Source organism: Pyxicephalus adspersus, chromosome Z (assembly GCF_032062135.1).
Source record: "Pyxicephalus adspersus chromosome Z, UCB_Pads_2.0, whole genome shotgun sequence".
Classification (NCBI taxonomy): Eukaryota; Metazoa; Chordata; class Amphibia; order Anura; family Pyxicephalidae; genus Pyxicephalus; species Pyxicephalus adspersus.
This window is the reverse complement of record NC_092871.1, coordinates 7013798-7041649: the sequence shown is the minus strand read 5'-3', so window position 1 is coordinate 7041649 and position 27852 is coordinate 7013798. Positions and strand designations below refer to the sequence as shown.

General features: G+C 44.8%; 1 protein-coding gene across 7 annotated transcripts in view; it reads left to right on the top strand.

Moving 5' to 3' along the window:
• Positions 1-13247, top strand: part of BCORL1 (BCL6 corepressor like 1) — a 66020-nt gene extending 52773 nt beyond the window's left edge. For all 7 annotated transcript variants that reach the window (XM_072431448.1, XM_072431449.1, XM_072431454.1 and 4 more), the window contains 8 exons: positions 869-1258; positions 2539-2744; positions 3934-4155; positions 5395-5561; positions 7686-7831; positions 9422-9499; positions 10873-11029; positions 11920-13247. In XM_072431448.1, the coding sequence (XP_072287549.1) occupies positions 869-1258; positions 2539-2744; positions 3934-4155; positions 5395-5561; positions 7686-7831; positions 9422-9499; positions 10873-11029; positions 11920-12190 (1637 nt within the window). In that variant the 3' untranslated portion in view covers positions 12191-13247. The remainder of the gene's footprint in view (positions 1-868; positions 1259-2538; positions 2745-3933; positions 4156-5394; positions 5562-7685; positions 7832-9421; positions 9500-10872; positions 11030-11919) is intronic.
• Positions 13248-27852: the final 14605 nt, after the last annotated feature.

Genomic DNA, 27852 nt, shown 5'->3' with positions numbered 1-27852 from the left:
GGAAGCGTAGGTAAATTATTACAAAATCACCAGGCATTATTAAAAACCCTAAATAGGGATTGGCTGTTTGAAGGAGGAAGCACCAAAAGTAGTAAAAAAGTCTATAAAATTTTAATGGGCAATTTTATCATTTACAGCCAATGCATTTTGGGGGCTCAAAGGATCCCTCTTTCTCAGGGCTTGGTACTGTTGAATGAAGCCCATAGTGTATTGATGATTGCTGATAGATTGTAGGGGTGGGTAATGATCGGACCAGGCGCTTATTACGTATTTGGCATCTGGAGCAATCAAACTAATTACCAGTTAGGATCTCCGCTCTATCCAAATAAAAATAAAAGCAGCTGTAAACACTGTGCCCATTTAGGTTCTGGGGATCGGAGGTTGAGGGGGAATGGTTCACAGCCCCACTCAGCATTTCCTAAATTCTTTTACCCCGAGGAACCCTTTCATTGATTTCCAGGTCTCTGGAAACCCCGGCTATACCCAATTCATTGGAATGAATCCCCATTACATTAGTAGTTAACTGAACTAATCTTCTGATTGCAGCCCTAACACAAATTGATCCCTGGTGCCATGCTGTTGGTACAGGCGTTGGCTCAAGACCTATGTAGGCACCGGAAGATGAGAGGTCAGCCGCTCACAGCTCAGGAACCATTGAATCCTGGCTGAGCATGGCTGGTCTATAGGGTAGCTGCGAGTGGCATCCACTCGCCGGCCATGGTTAATTGTGGTTAGGAAGCGATAACCATGGTACCATTCCCACCACCCGTATGAACCCATTTATTCTATACCTATTTCTTCTTAATTTGTCCATCTATGTTCTATCTATTTAATGTATGTTAAATTTCCCCCTTGTCCTTGCCCGTAGGTAACTTTGGATTCTCCGACGTCGTAACGTCATCTGCAGAAACCTTCCCAACCGAGGAGGAAGACGAAACGAGTTCCCCCTGCAAAAGGCGGAAAGTAAGGAGATCATACAAAGGGTGTCGGACCCGCAGGTTCGCCTACATTAAGGAGGAGCCCGAACCAGAACTGATCAGCCCGCCGCTGCAGGATGCCTGGGAGATGTCAAGCAGAGGCCTCGGCACCGGGAAAGCTTCAGCCATCACTGAGCCAGAAGACGAAGGAGAAGACGGTACGTTAAGGCGGAAGAAAAGGAGGCGACAGAAAAATCGCAAATACCAGAATGGGGAATATTTGACGGAGAAAGAGGAGGAAGAAGTGTCTCAGTGTTTCCGGAGGCGGCGGTCTCGAACAGGTGGGTGCTGAAATTTAAAGGGATGCTATTACTTCTTTCATGACAACTTCTGTGAACTGCTATGTACTTTTAAAGAGGACTTGTTGGTATTTTAACATAGCTTTCATTTCCTTGTGTTCTCAAGGCAAAAAAAATCTTATTCTGCCTAGTTGTGCCAAAGGTGGGTGCATTGCAAATGTGGCAGTGTAGGTGCATTCACAATTTTACAAAAGCCTGTGCACCAAGATCCATTATCAAGCAGGCGATTTACTTGTCTAACCCACCTTCAGATTCCACAGGCGTGTGTCTCTGCATGCAAACATGTGCACCCTTATCCTAGTATGCAGAAATGCAAGCATAAGGGTAATACAGCAGCAGTCTCTAGTTCATGTGCCGTGCCACTTGTGTACAACTCAAGAAATTTTGGAGATTATTTAAACTCCCATTTTGTTAGCACTTTGCTTTCAGCTATACCTGTGATAGCCTCTGACCGTTTTTCCTAATTGCAGTTACTGACCCGGCTATCCTGGCTTGTCAGAGTAGCTCAGTGTGTCTGATCCCGGGTTCCTCCAGAGATTGCTGGGGGTTCCTTGAGCAATTTGTGGCTCTCAGGTCAGACTAAGTGACATCAATATTCTATTTTGTGACATTCTTCCCAATAGCTGGCAATATAAGAGGAATTCTTCCCACTGATCACCACACTAACATACTGTGTGTTGTGAATATAGTATTTATAGAAGGGGTTCCCTGAAGACCTGAAAATTATTTGAATCGTTCCCTCATGTTATAAAGGTTGAGAAACACTGGAGTATTTTCCTTACAGCAGGCCCCAATGCAGGGCCTTCCATAGCCAAGATGCTCAGGAAGTTATATACATTCTACAAGATGTGATCACAATGGTGCCTTTGTCCTACTACTGCTACACAGTATTTATATAGTGCCAACAGATTATGCAGCGCTGTACAAAGTCCATAGTCCTGTCACTAGCTGTCCCTCAAAGGAGCTCACAATCCAATGTCCCTACCATACTCATAAGTCATTAATACAGTCTAAGGTCAGATTTGGAGGTAGGCCAATAAACCTACCTGCATGTACTCGGAAGAAAACCCACGCAAACACGGGGAGAACATACAAACTCCATGCAGATAGCGTCCTGGCCGAGATTCAAACTTGGGACATGTCGCTGCAAAGGCCCAAGTGCTATCCATTGAGCCACCGTTCTTTCCTTCACCAGTTCTAAAGAAATAACCAATAATGCCACCATTGGCACCAATAATTTTCATCATCTGTCTTTTTGCTAGGCCCCTGCAAAAGGAAATTATCACCAGACTGGTCTAGCGAGTCATTAAAAACAAAGAACTCTCCATCTTCACGGGATAACCCCAGACAAAGCTCCTCCAAATACAGCCCTGAGCACTCCACCTCGGCACAGACTGCGGACAAACCCTCCGGGAAACGCAAGTGCAAGACGAAACACCTAGGGGGGAGCACGGACGAGGAGATGAAGGTAGGACATGATCAGGGAGGAGGAGGGGGACCTACAGCAGGTGCAACAGAATCGCATCTATAGCTGGGGATCCTATAAATACATTAAGTGTATAGAGCAGGGATCCTCCAGAGGGCGCTAGGGGTTCCTTGATCAATGAACAATCTGTGCCGCTTAGGTCAGACTAAATGACACCAATGATCTTTTTGGCTATCTGTAAGGGTGACATTCTTTCCAATGGCCAGCAATGTAAAAGGAATTCATCCTACTGACCACCACACTAATGTACTGTGAGCTGTGGATACAGGAATTAAAGCAGAGGTTCCCCTATCGTTGAAAGCATAGATACAAGACCAGAACAAAAGATATACAGTGCTGGCAATTTGTATATATGTATATATATGGGAGAGAGAATAGACGTTAACCTTTGCAGTGGGTCCCCCTTTGCATTGCAAGAGTTAAATAGGCAGCCATGCTTGTCCCATTTTTGGCATCCCTGGCAGCTGGCATCCATGCCTGCTCTTTGATTCTCTCTGGGGATGTGGGTGGAACCCTGGACGCCCCCTCTCTGCAGGAGCAGGTAATAAAGGAAGTATTTCTTCTGATTCTGTCTAGACAATGCGCCTGCTTAACTCTTGCAGTTCAAAGGGGGTACCCGGGGCAAGACTTTGCTTGTAGTTATGCTTTTACTCTGAATGTGCTGATTGATAGTTTGAGATTTGCTTGGGTTTTGTTGGGGAAGTCTGTGGATGAGATATAGGACAAATCATTAAAGATCTGCAATGAATACATCATGATACACACAAGCAGTGTAAATACTCATGTTTAACCCAGTATTAGCCTCTTGTAGTACCAATACAGCAGGGCTGAAGTATGAGATAAGTAAGCAGTACAAGCCAATAAATTTAGGTGCCGATTGGAGAGAGCAGAGTGACAGACGTGATATCATCACCGTGCTGCTTCTCCTTTACTGTCTGGTCAAAGGAAGGGGGGTGAATGATACTGGTTGTCTGACTGAGGACATCAAGTGGCAGGAAAATGTACTGCAAGGGAAATCCCTGGGTTGATGGTGAATATTTCAGCAAATAACTTTTTTTTTTTTTGTTTTTTATTGGCAATTCATTTATATCTGTATAGATTAATCTTTACTTATATTGTCATTTCTGGAACTTCCCTCTTCTGATTCACAAATTTTGAATTCTCATATTAGGGTAAGGGACGGCGGAGCTTGCAGTCACCCAAATCTTCACCCACGAAATCTCCACGGAAGAGCAGTGAACCAGGAACCCCACTCAGATCGCGGCGTAGCGGTGCTCTGGGCTCCTGCGACACTCCCAGTGGTCAGCACATACCGCCAGAAGCCAGGAAACTGATTGTGAATAAAAATGCTGGAGAAACCTTGCTGCAGAGGGCGGCCAGGCTCGGATATAAGGTGGGAGAAAATTTCTGGGAGTGGGAGAATTAATGCAGTGCATGAGTGTATATAGAAGACCTTGGCATAATATACAGCAAATACATACCCATTAGGGCTTGAATATATGGCTTTGTTACCTGCACATATGACATTTGCTTTAGGAGTCTGGGAGCTGTTCACACCCACAGACTTCCAAAGGGAAACTTCCATCATGGACTGGTGAATGTGACGGTCACCTTGGCTGTGTAGGAGAAAGTGATGGTGTCTATGGAAGAGACATCCCGCAAACCTCCAGATGTTCATCTGTAACCTTGCAGCTCCATGCTCCTCTGCAGCTGTTCATGCGGTCAACTGTGTCAGTGACCCAGAGGACTGGAGATGGCACTCCCCTGGCCATGTGACGGTGCTTGGACTTAACAACTTGCTGCTAAGTCACAAGGCTGGTTGCCCTTACCTGGAAGTACCTAAAGCGGACCTAAACTCAAAACTTTTACTTTACATAATGGGGTAGACAATCTTTTTATTTAAAGTAAACTTTATGTCTAGATTGCCTCGGCGATCAAGTCAGAATGGGAGCTCACAGCATCCCAGGACACCTATGTCAGATAACGCAGGAAGAAGAACCTGAAAGAAGAGAGAACATTTTTTTATTTTTATTTTAGGTTTAGTTATATTTTAATATTTTCACTGCAGTGAAGTGGAAGTTAGGCAACTTCTGAGGTTGCACATCCCAGGGATGTTGTCACTTTACCTGTGCATTTATTATATTTTTCATACGTTGCCTACCTGTAAAATCCTCATTTGTGTTGACACCAAAATGCTTCCAGACTTCTTATGGGCGCTCCCATTTTTAATGTGATATCGGCATTCCCTGCAGACTCCGAGCCTAATAATCCCTGTTTATTATTCACGTTGTATCCTCCCAAAGGTCCTATATAAAAGGTAAGGGAGAAGAGGAGCTGGGCCAGTGCTGACAGTAATTAGTCACTTCCAGGGCTATGATAGGCAGGGCCGGAGGGGAGCTGCTTATCACACCAGTGGCAGGAAACCATGCCTTTCAATGTATACCTTGATAAAGTCAGATTTTGTGCAATACAGCTCAGGGAGAATAAAACAAACTCTGCATGCCGACAGCTGGCCGCTAAAGCCACCTTTTTATTATTTGTGCCTATAGTCTATCTGTAACAGGATGGAGGAACGAGCTGTCCTCAGCAGTTTGGTTCTGCCTTTGATGTGTTGTTCTGCCTCCTTCCCCAGGATGTGGTCCTGTATTGTCTGCAGCGGGATCCAGGAGACATCAACCATCGAGATAACGCTGGATACACTGCTCTGCACGAAGCCTGTGCACGTGGGTGGACCGATATCCTACAAGTCCTACTGGATAACGGGGCCAATGTGAACTGCAGCGCTCAGGATGGGACACGGTAAGTACCCGGTGCTAGTGTGGACTCCTTACGGGGGATCTGTTAATAGGGTGGCATTGACCTAACCAATGACATATGTATGAATTCATGGCTGCATCTGTTCCTTTCATTGCTTTTCATTGGCCCTCCTTTCTACTTTTCCTGTACCGCCACCCCTACAAGTGCCCTTCCCTCGTCTCCATGCCTGTTGTAAAATTGCTTCTCATTTGATTCTTGATCGAGAAATCCAAATAGGTGGCTGACTGTAACCCCACCTCTGGGCCATTCCCAGAATTCCCTTCGGATTCCTGCAGCCTGGCATAGGGTTGGTATGAACCGCAATTCCTGTGCAGCTCGGCAGCCGCCCCTCATTATACCGCATGAGCGGCCACATTCAAGACGCTGCAGTGCTTGCTAGCATCGAGGAAGCGTTTATTTTATACAATCTCATCACCCTCATGAACAAGGTTGTACTGCCATGCTATGGCAGGATCGATCAGTACTAATACAGACCAGTCACTGCTGCTCTTCTTGTGCACGTTGGCCGGTCTTGTATCCACCCTCCCATAGTTTTCAGGCTGGGTCTCTTGTACGGCTCTGCTAATCTTTATATCCTGTGGCTAGGACTTAAATACATTTTTGTGTCCAGAGATTATATTTCACTAATTAGTCTGTTGCGATGAAATCAGGGAAACGCAAAATAGGCTGCTGGAAATAAAATGCTGAAGCCCCTCTGGACATGAAAGGGTTTATTGGTGCATTGAGCATTGCTCATTATGACTGCTGTATATGTGACCTGTTAGTTTATAAGCCTGCTTTTTCTTTTTTATTTAAAGAAGAAGATGTCTTTGTCACCCTGTGCAGTCAGGCTTTTCTTTGTATTGTGATGCTGGGACACTGCCGAAATGTGCAGCAAGAGGAAGTCACATGAGATGCCGGGCTGCTGCTTCTGCAATGCCAGACGTCATCTCTCCACCCCCATCCTGTGTCCCCCATCTCCAGCACCCGACCTTCTTGTTCCCTGGTCTCCCATTTCACCAAATTCCCTTCTACACATTGCAGCGCTCATTCCTGCCCACCGATTACTGAACGACATTCCTCTTACAGCAGCTCGTCACCCAATAACGTCTGAGTGCTACCAGACTTCTCTGTGCTTCCTCTGAATAGAGCTGCAGTGCCTGAGAACAGTGACTAATACACTGAGCTGTATTGTGTGTCTGTGCTCTCTCTCTCTCGTATTCCCTGCTCATTTCCCCCGCTGTACTCGCAGCAGATTGCGCCTGGTCTTGGTCGGGAGTCTCATTAAAGTCACGATGACCTTTTCTAAATATCCAGAATTTTCTGATATGTGGAAAATGTCGGATGGGGATGATACGGGGCTGGGATTGGAGTTTCCCTTTGAAATCCTCAGCAATCCCTATCACACCCTACCGCTGGATCCTCCACTGCGACCTGAGGGCCTCCCAGGAAAACTTCCAAGATGGTCGCCTGCCCAGTCAGGCCTGCGGTTTCCATAGTGACGGTGCATACAGGATGTAACATAGCGGAGTTATTGCACTCCGGAGGACGCAGCGGGGAGATTCGGGGGAGTTGGAGGATGAAGCGGACGGCTGGCATTCGTGTCTCACATATTGTAGGGCCTGTAGAAAAATGTGCGAAGAGGTAGCGGCTTAATTGGATATGCATAATTAATACTTGAGTGACGGATGATTAATTGCATTCTTCCACGCTCGCTTTGTGTAGCCGCTATTTTTATATGTCACATGGCTGGAGTTCCAGGGACAAATTAAAGGCACATACCGGTCAGATATAAATATTATTTATTAAAACTGGCTGGGAAATCAGAACGCCGCTACAATTCTTCCTGTCCTTCCTGCACCGGAAGCTTCCCAATATCGCAGAATGCAAGAATTGCAGCCCGGGTGCCCAATGGTTCTAAGCTCCGCCCTCTGCCATAGATCGGTGGCGCCTGCTGGTCATGTGATTTGGGCCAGGAACACAAAGGTCTTTCCGTGACCTCGGTATAGGAGCAAATAACTCTCCGTGAGCTCGGCCATGCCACCGCTAGGGCTTCACAATGAGAAAAGTAAAAAGCATACGCAGGCATGACATTGGCCTTACACCTGTTCTAATTGTTTCCCCCAGGCCCATACACGACGCAGTGGTCAACGACAACATAGAGACAGTGTGGCTGCTGCTCTCCTACGGCGCAGATCCAACGCTGGCCACCTACTCCGGACAGACACCCATGAAGCTGGCCAGCAGCGAGGCCATGAGGACCTTTCTGAGCGGTAAGTTGGCCGGGGACCGTTGTGTTTCTGAGAGTTTGGTGCCAACATAGTATACAGCGCTGTACATTAAATAGGGGTTACAATAACAGACACAAGAGGAGAGGACCCCGCCCCAAAGAACTTACAATCTAGGAATCTTTTAAACCCCTGAGACCTTTTTTTCTTAGTCTTGAGCTACGTACACATGCTGGAGCAAACATTCTCAACCTTTATAACATGGGAGGAACCCTTAAAACTACTTTCACGTCCTGGGGTACCCCTGCTATAATTCCTTTATGCACAGCTCACAGTATATTAGTGTGGTGGTCAGTGGGAAGAATTCCTCTTACATTGCTGGTCAGTGGGAAGAATGTCACCCTTACAGATAGCCATAAAAAATATTTGTGTCTGGAGGAACCTCTGGAGGAACCTCTAACGCCCCTGGTTGGGAATCGCTAAACTAGATTATAGTTGGTCCAGGTCCATCTATGGATCAGATTCTGCCCTGTGCATCTCTTGCTTTGGGGTGGATATGGTGCCTTACCGAAAACTCCATTGTAGCCGCACCTAAGTGTGCAATCTTTTAGGGGCTGCAGCAGCACCAAAAGAAGCAATGTGCACAGTGAGGCAGCTGATATACAGGTTTGCTGCCTTGCCAACCAGCTCATGATCGACATTTGGTTACTTATTCTGCACACTAAGGCTATACACACACATTAGAGGATCCTCACCCAATAAGAAACATCCGGTGAGAATCTGACATGTACAGAGGTCGCCCAACTTTGTGTCCTAATGGACAAACAATTAATGACCACAATGGAAGTGAAGGGTGGAGAGCACAGTGGGGTGCTGCTCATTCTCCTCCCTCCCCTCTCCATAGTACAGAACTGCACTTTGTGTACAGAGCTCACTCGCTCATTTGTCACTCTTGTCAGGATACAATAATTGAGCCTGTGTATGCAGCCGAAGAATCAATGGATATGTAGTCCCATAGTCCGGGTGAGGTGACCCCCTCCATGTACGCGTCTTGACTGTTCATGAATGTAATGCAGAAACAGCAATGAGTACAAGTCTCAAAGAAATAAAACAAACCTTTACAAGCAATTTTTTGGACTGTGCAACATAAAAATCTATCTAAAAGAAAAATTTACTTTGATTCAGAAAGGTTTATTAGGGTTTTAAATCTGTTTAATTAAAAAAATGCTAATTGTTCCTGCTAAAATCATGTCAGCTGACCATGTCCAGTGCTCTGTGCCTGTGCAGACTTCTCAATTATCTCTAAGAACTACAGACCATCTTCCTTTATGCTATGAATGAAGGTAGGGGAGGTGTTCTGTAGTCCTCCTATAGGGTGAGCCTAGGACAGGGAAATTTGTTAATTGCAGGTTTCACCAAGTGCAAATAATAGGAAAATATCCCGAATGATATTGTCTGCTAATCCCACTGTAATATTTTTATTGTTGGGTTTGGATACCCATAAGGGGTGGAAGGGGTGCACAGATCAGTACATGGGCACAGATGGAGTTGAGAGAATTTAAGCTGAGAGTCCAATAACTTGAAATCTGAATGGTAAATGTTGCCTCACCTGTCTTCCATTCTCTTGTTGCACAGATTACCTCTCAGACCTGCGAGGCCGCACGGACGGTGACCCACGTGCATCATGGGACTTCTATAGTAGCTCTGTAATAGGTAAGACAATGGTAAAGCCGCACTTCACATTTTTATTCCAGGAAACAAATTTAGTGCTTGGGAGTTTACTGCCAGTGACGTGTGTTTAATTGTGCTGGGGGTAAATAGATAAAGCACCTCCACTTTGGGGATATGAAGCCCCGACCGTAATGAGGGTGCCGAAGGCCCCTGGGAACATATTTAGGGTAATGGCAGCCCCCATTATGACCCCATTAGGTGATGTTTAAAGCACCAAGAAAGCTGATCTAAGCTTAATGTAAAAGCTTGCTGCTGCGCTTATAAAACCTAAAACCTGTACACAAGGCCAAAGGAAAAGTGCTTAAGGACAGAGGGAGCTCAGAAGGACACGGCAAATGCAAAATCATTGTGCAGGAAAAGGGACAATCCATGAGAAGTGACCACATGCATGCAGGACATGGTACAGACAGAGTTTCTGTGTGTTTGTACATATCAATAATTCTCTGATACAGATGAATACAAAGCAGGATATCATTTGGAAACTGGTAGGGGGACGCTGATCAGTTCCCTCCGGAAATCTCCTCGTGCTGCTTCCCTTCCCCCAACCTCCACCCCCACACTGTGTAAGATGAAGAGGGGTTCACAGGGAAAGCTATACTATGCAGATTTGCGTTTCATTAATTCAGCATAGAAAACGTTCCCGCGTGGCTCCTGGAGAATGGCAGTTTGGCGGCTGCTTGTCCACCCGCACCGCTGCATTTGCACATTTTACAAAGGGTGGTGCTGAACCGCTCGCTGCCATCCCCGTTCATTCTCTATGGACTGCCATGGCGGAGAGGCTATATGGGAAGGGGGATGAGGAAGCGTAACCGCACTGCAAGCTCATCGCCAGAATGAATGTTGCCTTAACCTACCATGCATGTGCTTGGTTAGATGACATTGGCCAAACGCTTCTGATAGGTAGATTGTCAAGGAGAGCAAAACTGTCTACCCAGAAGTGACATTTCATTATTTTAATGAGCAAAAATGCTCTTTGGCCTCTTGGTTTTGCTCCTCTGCAAGCAACGTAAACAAGATTTAACCCTGAAATAGCTGCGACTTCCCTTTTCTAAACTCGACCCTCCCCCTCTGTGCATTGTGCGGTATTCTTTTTGTGTACAGCGAGGGCCTCTACTGGCTACATTTTGTAATTGCGTGGAAGATTTAAAGGTCATTGTGCATGGAACGCGCATTGCGTGAGTGAGCCGTCCGTTTTGTTGTGTCCTTCCCGAATGCAGGCTCAGCATTACACCCGGCATCCAGCAGAGGCCCCCAGGTGTTGAACCATAATCATATCGCATACAATATGGAAAGGGACAAGTTAAAAATATCCAATCACTATTTTAATTTTTAGTTTTGTTTTTTTTCTTTTTTAGATGCTAAGGATGACATTTGCCACAATGTTCTCTTGGACCCCTCAGAGACCTCTGAGAAGGAAGAAGGGGAAAAGGACGAAGAGGACAACTTCTTGTTTGAGTTCTCAGAGGCCCCGCTCATCCCCTGCTATAACCTGCAGGTCTCCCTGACTAGCGGGTAAGAGGCGGCTCTCTGCTGGGCTCCCCGTGCTCGCTCAGTTCCCTATATGGTCTAATAGTGGGAAATGTCTCCCTCTTGTGGTCTGTGTCAGTATGTACACATTCACATGACATTTGGGAGTTAACCCTTTCTCTGCAAGGAGCTACATCCTTTTTGGAGCTTGTCTGAATTCTTCTGACTGCCATCGTGTGGGCCACACCTCATTGGCTGCCCAGGAGAGGACGTTTAGTGCTCGTCATGGCAGTCAGAAGGGTTTAAAGGCACATCAAAGGTTTATTATAGGGAGAATTATGGCATCCTGTTTATGAATGGGAGCCTGGTTTGCATTTTGTAGGAGACAATTCAATCTGTTCTCCCCTTTTATTTTGAAGAAGCTCAGACTGGCAAAGGGAGGGTCAAGACTGTTAGCAAATCAGAGGCAAGAAGGAACATACTCATAGCAGGAGAGAGCAGAGTAATAGAGAATTTAGCTGTATGCTCCAAGTTTAGACGTATTATTTAGCCCTTTCATCATTTTATTGGTTAGGTTTTAGATCCCTAAACAAGGCTTGGCATTACGGGGGCATCACCTAGGGTGGTCTGTATGTAAATACAGCCCCTTTCTCCAAATAAACACCCCGCCCATTAAGGCATTTAGATATTATTATTATTTATAATAAAAAAATTTATATAGCACCAACATATTAGTCAGCGATGTACATTAAATAGGGGTTGCAAATGACAGACAGATACAGACAGTTACACATGAGGAGAAGAGCTTACAATCTAAGAGGTGGGGGAAGGACCCCTTGCATTGAGCAGCACAAAGACCCCAATTATTGAATGGAAATATTAGCATGTTGGAGGTTTAATATTCATCCCAAATATTTTTCTTTCCCCCCCTGCAGACCGGGCAATTGGTTTCTGATCTCGGACGTCCTGAAGAAGCTGAAGCTGTCCTCCCGGATATTCCAGGCTCGCTACCCAAACTTTGAAATCGCCAGCATGCAGAAGAAGGAGTTTTCCCGGCAGGCGTTCACCAGTCAAATCCTCGTGCCCTCGGAGGGGGTGGACCTGTGGCCCCAGGACAGCGGGGAGACTGTGGAGTTAATCAGGTATGAAGCGGAACTAATTCGACTCTTGGGCTCTTCTGTGGAATTCCAGTGCGCCAGCAGCTGACGAGCGAAGAAAGCGTTGTGAGACCCTTAGCTGCTTCATAGGCAATAACAAGAGGAGGAGGAGGCCGTAGCCTGCACCGGACAAACGGATTGTTTTAGCCAGATTACCAAGACATGAAACTTTCCGGCAGCGCCTGACAGTTTCTGCGCGACTTTCTGGGCCACAACTCCTCCTTTACCTGAACAAGCGTCTAAAAGCCTTTCCGTTTTTTCTTTTCTTTTGTTTCTTTTTTGATCCCCTCCTTCCCACTAGTGAGGTCGGGAAAGTGTTCCGGCGTTTCAGCAGTGCAGCCGCCGGTCCGTTGTGACTTCTCGCGGTCACTCAGAACAGGAGAGACAATCAGAAGGAACCCCAGATGGAAAGCCAACTACAGCCAATGAGGTCGTAGACATTGGAATCCTCTCTGTCCTTCATTAAAAAAAAAATGCCGGACCTTGTCGTTATTTCAGAGCTTGGGACGAAGCTGGCAACAGCAGCAAGCTACCTAACTTGTGTGGTCACCTGGTCTCCGAGCCTTTCTACCAATCCCAAGCATCCACGTGCTTGTCTACTGATACTCCAACCAATCACGGCAGAACTCTATGGGACAACAAGCCCGTGCCGGCCAATGAGGAATAAGGATTGCCCCCATCTTTCCGCAGGCCTACACCACTAGACGTTTCAGGCCCGGCTCCGCACCGTGGCGGCGGAAATCCATAGGTGGCTACCGATCGGGGAGAAGGTTAACGCGTGAATGTGCTCAGGGCTAATCTTCCCGCCTAAATCTAATGCTTCTTACTTTTATAGTAAATGCTAATTTTAAAGCAATTTGGAGTGAAAAAAAAAAACAAAAAAAAAAATGCGTGTGACTGTTCGCTTCCTTGAAGTAAAGGAAACGAAAAAAAAAACACAAAGGCCCTCATGGCGGGGCAGGCTGTGTGTCGCTCCACGTGAACCACACAGCACTTTAAATTCTTTTTGAACTGAGAAATTTCTTTTTATTGTAAATGGTACAGTTTTATTGTACGGGTGCTAAAAAAAAAAAAAATACAAGTTAAAAAAAAATATTTATTCGTTGGCTCAGACAATCCGTTATTTCAAGGTGTGGTTGGTATTTGTGACGATTTTTAATATTACCTTTTTTAGGGGGGAGGGAACGTGACCCAAGAACAAAAAGGTCATTCATTGAGAGGGATGGGCGTTTGATCTCTAGGGGTTTTACTGCCACCTTCAGGAGGACTGGAGAACAACCAGCTCAGTATAACTCCTACTACCAGTGTCCAAAAATTCCCTTGCCCCAAATTTAGATTGTTATTGCAAGCCTTCTGGAAATACACTATTAGATGTATGTTCATTCTCACAAGAGATTGATATTTCCCTGATCCCAACATCGATCTGGGAATATTGTTTTTTTTTTTTTTTTTATCTGCTTGCTCCACTAAGAATTTACCAGAAATCTAAAGGACGGGCTGCACTCCACACTTTTTAATTTTTTTAGATTTTTTTTTATTTTTTAAAACAAACTTTATTGGGAAAAAATAAGGAGCAGTGTCTAGCCTGTCCTTTACATATGTGGAGCAATCAGTGGGTGGGAGGAGCCTCTAATGGGCCTCACCCCTGGGGCAATCCATGGAACGACTGGGAGCGGCCTTGTGCGTGGCAATATGGTTTTCATGCATTGCAGGGAGGTCAAATTTGATTAACAGCCCTAGTTTGGTCCAATGTTTTTTAATTTGATGTTTTTAATGAATGTAAAAAAAAAAAAAAAAGTTGCTTAGTCTGTGCCTATAGGGGCCCGTTTGGTCAGAATTTGCAGTCTTACCAGGTGCTGTCTCCCCCTGCTCGTTATATTTCTGGTCAAAAATTTCTCTCAAAAATATATTTCTCTCAAAAATCTTCATGTTCCTCAAGAATCTCCCCCGGTACCATTGAAGGATCCAAGGATATCTTGTTCCTCTTACCCCTGCCCTGCCCAGACTATTGGTCACCCCCATCATTGGTTTTCAGGGCTTTATTATGGCTGGCTGGTTTGGACTTCATCTAATGAGGGTTGGCAGATCTTCATGTTATTGGTTCTCCTTCCCACTCTGGACTTTGTGGGATCATGGAAGGTTCTGGTGGGCCTCCATACCTTGGTGTTCTAAGATAATTGTGTCCAATGGTGTGGGCCATATTTATGATCAGATTTGTGACTGTTCTGCCCCTTGTCCTTGTTCCTTTCAAAGGGTTCCCTGTCCTGTCCTGCCCTGTCCCTGTAAGGAGAATTTGGTGCTCTCTGGGTCTTGCCATTTTGGTTCCAAGGACTTGGCTCCTCCATCATTGGCCTTCCCTGACACTGCACCTCTGCACACAGGTATGATTGGTTGTGACCTTTCTGCAAGGTAAGTACTTATGTCCCCAGGTCCTTCTAGAGAAGTCACAGAGCCCACTCTAGTGCTTGGTGTAGCATCGTCCACCCCTCAGCTGATTACTTTTTAACATCCCAACAATATCAGATTCCTGTGTTCCTCAATTGTTGAGAAAGGAAATGATTTTATGGTAACTTCTTACACAAATCTCTTACCAGTCATTAGAGGTGGCTGCATTAGTTTTCTATTTTCAGTTGTAGAACAGAATCACAATGTAAACCACCTAATCCCATCCTCCCACCATCACCCAATAGGCAGACATGGTTGAAGTCCAGCTTATGTGACAACCATGACTTCCTCTATGGGCACATTGGGAAAAGTGTTGTCACCCAGACACAGGAAGTTTATTATTTGTAAGATTACCTGGTGAAATTAAAGGAAGAAATCTAATGCATTCACAACCTCTAAGAACAGAGCTGCAATATGTTACTTTTATTTTTTTTGATGGTTTAGATACACTTTTGAAAATCAATCTAGATTGAATTGTATTTATGCTGTGTCCCCACAAGGGGCGCTGTTGGTTTTTAAATGTATTGGTCCTTTTATGTATTTGTGCTGAATCAATGTGTAGTGAAATGTTCTTCTGCAATGGGACTGAAAGTCGAAGACTGAGGACATCTAGTGGCTGAAGGGAATTATACCAAGGAGAGGAGGTTAGTATTGCAGCAAAAGTGCTGTTCAAGCTGCACCAAAATCCTAAGCAATGTTGTCACCCACGCCCCTACTGGGCTACAGAGCTACTTTCCATGTTATAGAGATGAGGAAAGGTGCAGGTGTTTTATAGTCCAATTCTGTGGAGGATCTCCGTGCAGCAGAAGGAACATTGTCAGCTCATAAAGGAAGCTAGGAGCTTTCTGGATTTTTGGCAGCTCATCAGGTTTCATTCTATAGAACAAAAACAAAGCCTTGAGGGTGCGGTGCCATCTTATGGCAGGCAACCGGGCAGAACAAGGGAGGGTGGGGCAAATACTAGATTTATGTCTAGGAGGAAAAGAACTCTGGTGCCAGGGTTTTGGGCTACTGATTGGAGGTTAGAAGGGGCACAATTCCACAAATTGCCCTAAAGAGTCAAAGTGCCCATGGTGACCCTGTCCACCCCCGAAGTGCCTACAATGGGTATGAGAGCGTCAGAACTGCACCATGGAGCAATAGAAGAGGGTGGCCTGGTCTGATGAATCGGGTTTCCTTCAGGTCATGTGACTGGGTAGGTGCACCACCTACCTGGGGAAGAGATGGAGCAGGGTGCATTGTGGGATATAGGCAGGCCGGCAGGGGCAGTGTGATTTACCAATCTACGTCAAACATTGTGGTGCCAATACCACAGGGCACCTTCATGGGTCTTGTAGCGTCTGTGCCTGGATGGGTCACATGGGGAACCTACACAATGTTAGGAAGATGGTTTTATTGTAGGCATGTACTAATCATAATGAAAGATAACTACCAGCAAAAAGAGTATATGACCTACTAATGACTTCCTCACTCATAACCTCATCACACGCACGGCTCCAAGACTTTTCTAGAGCTGCCCCGACTCTGGAATTGTCTTCCTCGTCCTATGCAGCTTGCTCCTACCAAAAATCAGGCCAGATAGAGCAAAATACAAACTCGACAAGAAAAAACGTTCCATTTTCATAAAGCAGTTGTCAACGAGAGTCCCCCCCCCCCGGGGAGCCCCTGCATTCTCCTATAAATGGATGAAAATGCAGAGGTGAGCACAATTGCAGCGCGCAGACCGGCGTGCTTTATGTGCAGCTTACACAGAATTGAAATTGGGCTCCTATTATTTTCCAATGAAGCCACAGCGCCCTCTAGTGTTATGACCCCATGCTGACACTGTTGGGACTTCCCCCTCCAGGCCCTCTTTGGCGGCATTCATGGTAAAATAAAGCTGTGGGGGTTCTGTTTGGGGCCAGCGGGCCGCTCTTGAAGTCGTTGAGCGTTCTGTGATTTGGCCCTCAGGACTGCGCCTGAGCTGGGATATCTAATTAAGCTGCGGGGAATGCGGGGAATTTCCTGGCTCTTCGGGCTCCTTTCCCCTCCCTGACCCAAATTCCAGAGTGTCAGGGGGTTCAGCCGCAGTTCATGGGCCTCCTGGAGCCCGGCAGGCCGCAATTAGATTCTATTACTGGGAATTGCGATATCATAACGCCGAGCTCGAAACATTCACCAACCAATGAAAATTTGCCAAATCTATCCCCAATCTGTCGTCCCAAGCACACGGCACCAATGCGCTCATTGGCAGATCGCTACAGTGACGTCAGGTGCGATCACAATGACATCATCATTATGTTAGCTCACTATGGACTGCACATGTGCAGTTCTGTGCATGATCATTCGTAGGCTAGTGACATTTGTTTAATGTACAGCGCTGCGTAATATGTTGGCACTATATAAATCCTGTTTAATAATATTAATAATAGTAATTTGTGCGTGCATCGGTTTGGTCTCCCCTGCAGTACTTCTTCCTCACCACAAGGTGTCATCCAGGTTGAATGACGCCTAGCATCCTGGAAGATGAAGACTGTACATGGTGTCATGGCCCCGCCCCCGAGCATAGCACCCTATTCTCACTGATGCAGAGAGCAGAGCTGATGCTTTTAAAGAGATCCAGTTGCCCCTGAGCCTATTCAAGACATCTGTTTCGTACATGTACTGATAGCGGCCTGAACGATTCTACCAGGCTGGAACGCTCATAGCGCTCTCATGGGCCGTCTTTTCACATCACTGGACAGTTTTCAGATGCAATGTCACCTGATGATGGTTTGCAGTTCCTCTTCTTCACCACAAGGTGATTAGGATTCAGAGTGCAGGGTGTCATGGCCCCACCCACTTAATAAAGAGAACCAGTCACAGTTGACTTTATGCAAACTGCTGACAAACCAATCTTGACATTGATGGCTAATAAGAGATATTTAGATGGTGTAGGACCCCTGTCAGGTTTGGACTGTTTTATCATTAGGCCCCAGAAATGAAAGGAAATCTCTGCAAATGCGGGTCCCCCATTGTAATATTTTTTTATTATTGATTATGAATATTAACATTATTCATGTTTTGGTACTAAATGTAACATTTGAGGTTGTGACTTTCTGCGACGTGTTTCGGCAGTCTGGCACTTCCTTCATCACGGCCAAAGATGGATTTAGGCCGAATAGGGCTCTGGGGAAAGCAGCAGGCTTGTTGTTCCATAAGATACCAATGGTCCACCCAATATGTTCCCCCCCCTTGTGCAGCGACCAGCAGGGGACATCTATGGTAGCCCGCTGCTCAGGATTACAAGCACATGCAGCCCCTGGTTGGCAAATTTCTTCAGCACCGTGCCAGCAGGCTCCAATTTCCCTCCACGCGTGTGCGGTGGCTCCATTTATTTTAGGAGCAGATAAGTTGGATCCGGGGCCCTTTACCATCCAATCTGGCGCCTCCTTATACCATGCAAAAAGCTAAAGCCCCATTGGTGAGCCGCTCTCTGAGTGACCACTAGAGGCCGCCAATGGTGCGTGCGAGCATGGTACACTTGTGCAGTGAAAAGAGGAGTCGGCTGGCACCTCCCTCATCAGGGCTGAATGTATAATGCCAGGGGGCAGCACTGGGAGGGGTATTTATTAGAGGGGCAGTTTCATGAAGGTAAAATTGAACTTTAACTCCTTCTTTACCATGAAGCACGGATTACTGACCAATCAGGGACCTCCATTTTTGCGGTACGGTAGAAGTGATCTGGGCAGCTGTGAATGTTTCATGCCCATGTGTTTTCAATGCCAGTGATTGATTCTCCACTAGAGAATGGTGAATGTCGTCAGATTCACTGCTTTATAAATAGACCGGGAAATAAGTCATTGACATTCAGCAGAATTGTGATTGGGTTTTCTACATATCTGCGGTTCTCATGGTTGCAGTTTTGAGCAGCAGACTGCCATAGTTGTACCCAAATCCCCATTTTTTTTTTTTTTTAGCTTGGTACCGCTAATCTCCTGCAGCCATTTTGCAGCCAGGTCCGCTCTACATTCACTCCAGCAATGGCTGCATGACATTTGTGGTTTCCTAACAGTGACAATGGTGAATCGCATTCGAGAAATTTCCCTGTGTGTGTCCCTTCTAGTTTTCATACAAAGCCTTTGTGAGAGGGTGACAACGCAGGGGCAACAATTGACAGTCAAAGAAACAGTGTTGTCACCCTATAGCAGGAAGTACCTGGACAAAACTATTCATGGCAGGATCACCAGAAATTAATTAAATGATAAACTGCAATATTGTTTTACCAATAGGACTTTTGACAATTTCATTAACACATTTGATTTGAATGATTGGGTTTCTATATACTTTCAGGATTGGAAATGTATATTTGTGTTTTGTCAGATACATTGTGATAAAAACCCTGCATTCCTCTCCTCCTGTGTCACTGTATCTGTCTGTCATTTGCAACACCTATTTATTGTACAGCGCTGCGTAATATGTTGACGCTATAAAAATCCTGTTTATTAATATTAATTATTATAATAATAATGTATATTGCAGTTTGTGTTATTCTGTACATGTACACTAGAGGGCAGTGGAGAGCAATGAATTACTTTCCTATTTATAAAGCCGTGAATCTGACATTCACTAAAACATTCCCTGGTGGAGAATCATCCAGGTAAAAGTGTTTCAAAGAGAGTGAGTAATTCTCCACCAGCGAATGTTTTAGTGAATGTCAGATTCACTGCTAAACCCCATTTTTATTATTATTAATAATAATAATAATAATAATAATAATAAACAGGATTTATATAGCGCCAGCATATTACACAGCGCTGTACATTAAATAGGGGTTGCAAATGACAGACACAGACGGAAGAGAAGACCCTGCCCAGAAGAGCTTACAATCTAGGAGACCCCCATAGTGTGGAATCTGTTATTATATAATAATACAATAATCTACACAATGAAACAGAGATTCAAATCAGTATTTCAGCTTGAAAAATCACAAAATAAAGTGATACACCCAGCATGTGCTGCAAAATGCACCTTTAATCAAGTGCTTGTCCCTGCAGTACTTTATTCTGCCACTCGTTGTCCTGAGTCAATTAACCAGTACCATTGAACTGGCCCCTCTCCATTCTATGACTGTACAGTAAAAGGAGAAATAGCACAATGCTATTATAATAGCTGTCATCCTAAAACAGAAAAAGTGTTACTGGCAGGATCACAAGGTGAAAGTTATGAGAATGAAAACCAGCACATTTCAGCTTTGCGTTGTATTATTTTAAAAAGAACCTTGGTAAAGCCCGGTGTCACTTGTCTTGGTTCTGTAGAACCCGTCCGTGTACAATTGTAAAATCATTGTATGGGGATTCTTTAGGATCCGCCTGTCCCCAGAGTCTACGCTGCGCCTCCATTGTCTCCGTTTCCTGTTGTGTCATCGCTCACTTTCAAAGCAAATCATCTGAAACCGCCCTGGATTTGCAAAGCGCAAACACGAAGAACTGGTTCAGATCCACCAATAGGAGAGCCAGTGGGAACATGAATGAGCAGAAAGAAAAGGTGTCTGTCCCTTTAAAAGGGGGCGTGGTCTTTGCAGCAATTCCTATTAACCCTTTAGAGCAGAGGAAAGACAAAGATAATCAGATGGTCACTCAGTGATATTCATTGCAAGGATTTCAGCTGATGTTCTGCAGGTACTTGCCTGCTTCTGCTCTGTAAATATTGATGCAAGTGTGACTGAGACTCCAGCAGATATAAGACACAATGCAGCTTTACTATTATATCATTAAATGTGAGCGGAGCACAGAAAGCGGGAGGGATTAGCAGCACAAGCAGCAAATCATTTGTATTATAGTGCAAGGAGCGTGCTGATTGGTGGAGAGAGCAGAATAGTAGAGAGAAGAGCTCATCTCCTTTCATTACCTAATCACAGGCTGGGGTGGGGAGGGAGCTCTAGGGACAAATTAATCACGGTAATCTCTGATAGGGGGGTCCAGGTCCTGATGAGGGGGTCCTATCTCTGATTTGGGCTTGAGGCTATGATTGTATGGGGCTTTAATGTTTGATAGGGGTTTGACACTTTGATAGGGGGATCTAATCTCCTATAGGGGTCCATTTCTAATGGGGTATAGGCTCTGATGGGGGGGCTGACCTAGGAACTTGGCACAGAGCTACTGGGAGCCCCTCATTATTTGCACAGCAGATGTGCAGAGATCTCCCCAATGGAGTCAGAAGACAGAAGAAACTTTTAAAAGTTCAACTCTCTAACATCTGCCCAACCCTGAAATGTCAGTTTGGGGCCGGTTGACCGTTCAGCCATCTCAGCGGCTAATTGTTGGGGGAAATTGTTCTAAAGCAGTGACATCTGTCTTGATGGGTGACAAAAAATTCCTTCTGGTTGCTGTAAATTTCAACAGTCTCTGCAGGGACTCTGATATCAGAGACAGGCGGCACAGATATTCCCAGTCTTTGTGGAGTAAATGTCATAATTTATTAAACATAACCGTCATGCTTCACACACTGTACACACAGAACAGGTTCCACTGGAACAACCAGGGAGAAAACGCTGCAGTCCAAGCTGGGGATATAGTGTGGGGTAAAGGTGACAACGCAGGCTGAAGATCGGGACCTACCTGTGCACAGGTGGAGAACCTGGATCCACAGACCTATCAGCAACTTTTAAGGATTCAGCAGTTTTCAATGATGAACACTCTGTTTCTTCTAATAAGGTAATTTTGATTGATGCGTTAGATGGAACTCAAAATGATTGGCGGCACAATGCACTGAAACGCAATAAAATATCTCGTACAATTTTGTATTACAGTACAAATAATCTCTTTTTTGCTTGTTAGCTCTATAATTGCCAACACAGAATTATACTCATTTGAGGTTGTGATGGAGTGGGGGATTTTATTCTGTAATGGTGGTCCAGTCTTTCATGTGGTTTTAAGACTGATGGGGGATCTAATCTAATCTCTGGCCCCTGCACTCTGTGTATTACATATCTCTGGCCCCTGCACTCTGTGTATTACATATCTCTGGCCCCTGCACTCTGTGTATTACATATCTCTGGCCCCTGCACTCCATGTATTACATATCCCTGGCCCCTGCACTCCGTGTATTACATATCCTTGGCCCCTACACTCTGTGTATTACATAACTCTGGCCCCTGCACTCTGTGTATTACATATTCCTGGCCCCTGCACTTGGGGGATTTTATTCTGTAATGGTGGTCCAGTCTTTCATGTGGTTTTAGGACTCTGATGGGGGATCTAATCTAATCTCGGGCTCCTGCACTCTGTGTATTGCATATCCCTGGCCTCTGCATTCTGTGTATTACATATCTCTGGCCCCTGCACTCTGTGTATTACATATCCATGGTCCCTGCACTCTGTGTATTACATATTTATGGGCCCTGCACCCTCTGTATTACATAAGTCTGACCCCTGCACTTTGTGTATTACATATCCCTGGTCCCTGCACTCTGTGTATTACATATGCCTGGCCCCTGCACTCTGTGTATTACACATCCCTGGCCCCTGTATTCTGTGTAATACATATCCCTAGCCATATTCCTAAAGTTTACTTTTAATAAAAGCAAACATTTGGAATTCTGCTGCCCATTCCCAGGTGAGTTTATTTATTACATTTGCAGTATCATCCTGAGTATTAGGTAATTGTAACACTTTCATATATATATATTTTATTCCTTAACCAGGGTAGCTCGGACCTTCTAGCCATTCTTTATCACCCCATCAGAACCTTCACCTCCCTCAGAGCCCCACCTGCTTACCAACCACTCCCCCCACCATTTAATACCAAAACACCAATCTTGGATTTAATTTGGCGGGCCAGCAGCAGTTTATTTAACCACCAATAAATAAATTAACCATTCAAGTAATTAACAATCAAATATCCAATAATAAATGACAAATAAATACATTTTACACTTTTCATACCAAGCATACATTAACATAACATAACATTCCATTTTTAAAATTATTATTATTATTAAATCGGAATTATATAACACGAACATATTACAATGAATATAGCCTAATTAGCCAACAACCTAATTGCTCCCTCCTAATAAAACATACCCATAACGACAATATCCATAATGTTATCAAACTGCAAACTCCGGGTTATAGACCCAAACAACCAGGCTGCAGGTCTCAGGCAAAATCCACACCCAACAGTAATTTAACTCTTCCAACATGTCCACCTTGGCCCCTAGCCGCCCAGCACTGCCTCAGGAGCCCTAATCATCCGTTCACCATAAAGGGGAGACCCCACCAAAGAGGATGCCCCCCTGCCAAAATCCACCACTTTACCATGCACTGAATCCCTGCCTTCTAAGACCCCAATTGCTAAAACGTACCAAACTTTCAAATTATAACCATAACCGAAGGGATGGGTGGGTGGGAAACTTTTTACTTCCAAAAGGGGGGCTCTCACTTTCCTCCAGCCCCTTTTAAGTCATGCCTAATGCCCCCCTACCTCACTCTCCACACAAGCACAGCCCCTCCTAGCCGTACATCATTTTATTAACCCTTAACACTCCTTGGTTAGGCCTAGCACCCTGTCATGTAGGCCCTGCGCCTAATTTCTTACAGCTACCGGCCTCTCTTACAGCCTCTTCCTACATTGGGTTTGATGTACAGAAAGAATATCAGATGTTCATATCAGCATTGCGAATGATCCCCCAGCAAGGGATATTTCACTTAGCTTAGTAAATGTGGTAAAAATTCACTTTGCAAAAATTATCGATCACATTCAAGGAAATCTAAAAAAAAAAGATTTCAGCTTGCATGTGATTGGATTGTTGAATCCAAGTGGAGTTTCTCTGCATTCCTTGAGAGGATGGACCATTGTTAGAAAACCTGGGTGATCCAGCAAACCTGAGCTGTGGGAAAGAGAGGAAAAGCTTTCTCTTGCCTGTAGCAGATTGATGATATCATGTGTATTACATATCCTTGGCCCCTACACTCTGTGTATTACATAACTCTGGCCCCTGCACTCTGTGTATTACATATTCCTGGCCCCTGCACTTGGGGGATTTTATTCTGTAATGGTGGTCCAGTCTTTCATGTGGTTTTAGGACTCTGATGGGGGATCTAATCTAATCTCGGGCTCCTGCACTCTGTGTATTGCATATCCCTGGCCTCTGCATTCTGTGTATTACATATCTCTGGCCCCTGCACTCTGTGTATTACATATCCATGGTCCCTGCACTCTGTGTATTACATATTTATGGGCCCTGCACCCTCTGTATTACATAAGTCTGACCCCTGCACTTTGTGTATTACATATCCCTGGTCCCTGCACTCTGTGTATTACATATGCCTGGCCCCTGCACTCTGTGTATTACACATCCCTGGCCCCTGTATTCTGTGTAATACATATCCCTAGCCATATTCCTAAAGTTTACTTTTAATAAAAGCAAACATTTGGAATTCTGCTGCCCATTCCCAGGTGAGTTTATTTATTACATTTGCAGTATCATCCTGAGTATTAGGTAATTGTAACACTTTCATATATATATATTTTATTCCTTAACCAGGGTAGCTCGGACCTTCTAGCCATTCTTTATCACCCCATCAGAACCTTCACCTCCCTCAGAGCCCCACCTGCTTACCAACCACTCCCCCCACCATTTAATACCAAAACACCAATCTTGGATTTAATTTGGCAGGCCAGCAGCAGTTTATTTAACCACCAATAAATAAATTAACCATTCAAGTAATTAACAATCAAATATCCAATAATAAATGACAAATAAATACATTTTACACTTTTGATACCAAGCATACATTAACATAACATAACATTCCATTTTTAAAATTATTATTATTAATAAATCGGCATTATATAACACGAACATATTACAATGAATATAGCCTAATTAGCCAACAACCTAATTGCTCCCTCCTAATAAAACATACCCATAACGACAATATCCATAATGTTATCAAACTGCAAACTCCGGGTTATAAACCCAAACAACCAGGCTGCAGGTCTCAGGCAAAATCCACACCCAACAGTAATTTAACTCTTCCAACATGTCCACCTTGGCCCCTAGCCGCCCAGCACTGCCTCAGGAGCCCTAATCATCCGTTCACCATAAAGGGGAGACCCCACCAAAGAGGATGCCCCCCTGCCAAAATCCACCACTTTACCATGCACTGAATCCCTGCCTTCTAAGACCCCAATTGCTAAAACGTACCAAACTTTCAAATTATAACCATAACCGAAGGGATGGGTGGGTGGGAAACTTTTTACTTCCAAAAGGGGGACTCTCACTTTCCTCCAGCCCCTTTTAAGTCATGCCTAATACCCACCTACCTCACTCTCCACACAAGCACAGCCCCTCCTAGCCGTACATCATTTTATTAACCCTTAACACTCCTTGGTTAGGCCTAGCACCCTGTCATGTAGGCCCTGCGCCTAATTTCTTACAGCTACCGGCCTCTCTTACAGCCTCTTCCTACATTGGGTTTGATGTACAGAAAGAATATCAGATGTTCATATCAGCATTGCGAATGATCCCCCAGCAAGGGATATTTCACTTAGCTTAGTAAATGTGGTAAAAATTCACTTTGCAAAAATTAGCAATCACATTCAAGGAAATCTAAAAAAAAAAGATTTACGCTTGCATGTGATTGGATTGTTGAATCCAAGTGGAGTTTCTCTGCATTCCTTGAGAGGATGGACCATTGTTAGAAAACCTGGGTGATCCAGCAAACCTGAGCTGTGGGAAAGAGAGGAAAAGCTTTCTCTTGCCTGTAGCAGATTGATGATATCATCTTATCCTGGGCTGAATGAGTGATGCCCAATGATGGCTTTTTAATGATAATTGGATGCTGAGGGAACCTAAATGAACATATAATTGTTAGATTAATGTTCTATAACCCAGTCTAATGAAATCAGATCATTCATTCTGCATTATTTAGCAATACTTTGAAGGGTCACAAGCAGGTTTAGCGCTCGCCCCGTACACACACGCCCATGCTGGTTGGCATACTGTGAAGTCGGCCCCGGAGCCAGGTGGCAGAGGAGATCAGACTTGGCGTGGATACAGATCAGCCTGAGAAATCAATGAATAAATATTAACGCAGAAACAAATCAATGTTAATATGAAAGGGTGATGGATGGGTGACCGGTCCATTATTGGGGGATACGGATGGATTGAAGTCAGCTGAGAAGAAAATTTCACATGAACACGTCTAACAGAAAGCAACAATTGTGTTGTTAATATTGAAGAGACGGGCACTTCCATTGGCAGGGCTCACCGACCCGGCAAAGACCTTCAGGGTGTCATCCTGTGCATGGGTGAAAGTTAAAGTGACCATTCAAATTCATGGTGATTCACTCTTAGAAGAACATTTTACAGATTGCATTAGGCAGGAAGTGGGTCAGTTCTTGAAGGTGTTAGAAGAAGAAAAATAGGCAAAGTTAAGGATTTGAGGGACTTAAACAAAGACCATATTGTGATGGCTTGGTGATGTTTTTTTTTGTGTTGTGTTAGAGGTATGTGGAGGTCAGTAGCTATCAAAAGTGGTCAACCAGTGAAGTGCCAAGAGAAACATGGATGTCCTTGTGGATGGACGAGGGGGAAGGAAGCCAACCAATCTGGTCTGATCTCACAGAAAAGCTACTGTAGGGCAAACGGCTCAAACTTTAATGGTGAACATGAGAAAAGGTGTTCGGGCACAGGGCACCCCAGCTTGCTGTGTATGAGTAGTGCCAATCCAATGCTGGCTCCAGTACACTATTGAAAGTGTCTACAATAGGCAAGTGAGTATCAGAACCAGACAATGGAGCAATGGAAGAAGGTGCCCTGGTTTGATCATTGAGATGGTTTTGTGCACCATTTACCAGAGACAGCAGGAGGCATTATGGGAGGGACACAGGCCAGTGTAGGCCTTGTGATTTGAAGGATCTGTTGCCAACTTCTTGATGCCAGATGACAGTACCAGGACACTTTCGGAGGTCTTCTGTAGTCCATGCCTTGATAGGTCCAAGCTGTTTTGGAATCACAAGGTGGACTCATGTAATATTAGGAAGGTGGATGCTGATCAGTGTATACAGGAAATGCCATACCAGGAACTATTTTTATCTAAGAATGTTGTTGGTAGTCCAATGCTGGCTCCAATATACCACCAAAAGTGTCTAGAATGGGCAAGTGAGCATCAGAACCAGACCATGGAGTAATGGAAGAAGGTGGCCTTGTTTGAGTAATTGGGTGTAGACATTGTGACTTGAAGTATCTGCTGCCAACTTCTTGGTGCCAGATACCACACGACACCTTCAGAGGTTTTCTTGACTCCATGCCTTGATAGTTGCAAGCTGTTTTGCTATCACAAAGTGGACCTAAATAATATTGGGAAGGTGGTGGCTGATCAGTGTATACTGAAAATGTCATAGCAGGATCTCCTGACCCAAGAATGCAGTCCCATGGCAGTCCCATGCTGGCTCCAATACACCACTAAACGTGTCTACAATAGGCATGTAAGCATCAGAACCGGACCATGGAGCAATGGAAGAAGGTGGCCTGGTTTGATCATAGAGATGGCTGGGTGGCCCGATTTACCTGGAGAATAATTGGCAGCAGGAGGCATTATGGGAAGATGCCAGGCCAGTGTAGACATTGTGACTTGAAGGATCTGCTGCCAGCTTCTTGGTGCCAGATACTACAGGACACCTTCAGAGGTCTAGTGCTGGACTGAATCCATCTGGGGCAACGTCTGTTTTCATTATCTATCAATAGCACTGCATTGCACCAATGTTATCACAAATCTGCATCCATTACTGCAACATCAACAAGCTACGCAGCACAGGAAATTATTGCAAACAGGCATGTAAATTTATTTTATTACAGAAGGCTTCGCCAGTTCCTTTTGCAATTATCACACTGCCTGGTTGCATTTTTTTCCTATATAAGGTAACTTCTAATTTATTATGTTAGTGGTATGCTGGTTAGGTTCTGTTCTATATTACCGGCCCCACAATGCACCATAGTTATGTGCATTACCATGCATGGCAGTAACTCATTAAACCCTACGGGACATATTGCAACGCACAGTTGTGAATTCGGCCCATAACGTTGCTCACATAGCTGCGGCTTTCCCACAAATCCAGACACGCAGCTTCCAAACTTGTTTTCCTCTTTCAAGAAAATCATTAGGATAATTCTTGTGTTTACTCTGATTAGAGGAGGCGATGAGATGGAAATCCGCACATTTCACCCCGGGCCATGAAATCTGCACGGTATCTGCTCGCTGCAGGTCGCATCATGTCGGCCAATTGTCAGAAGGCTGG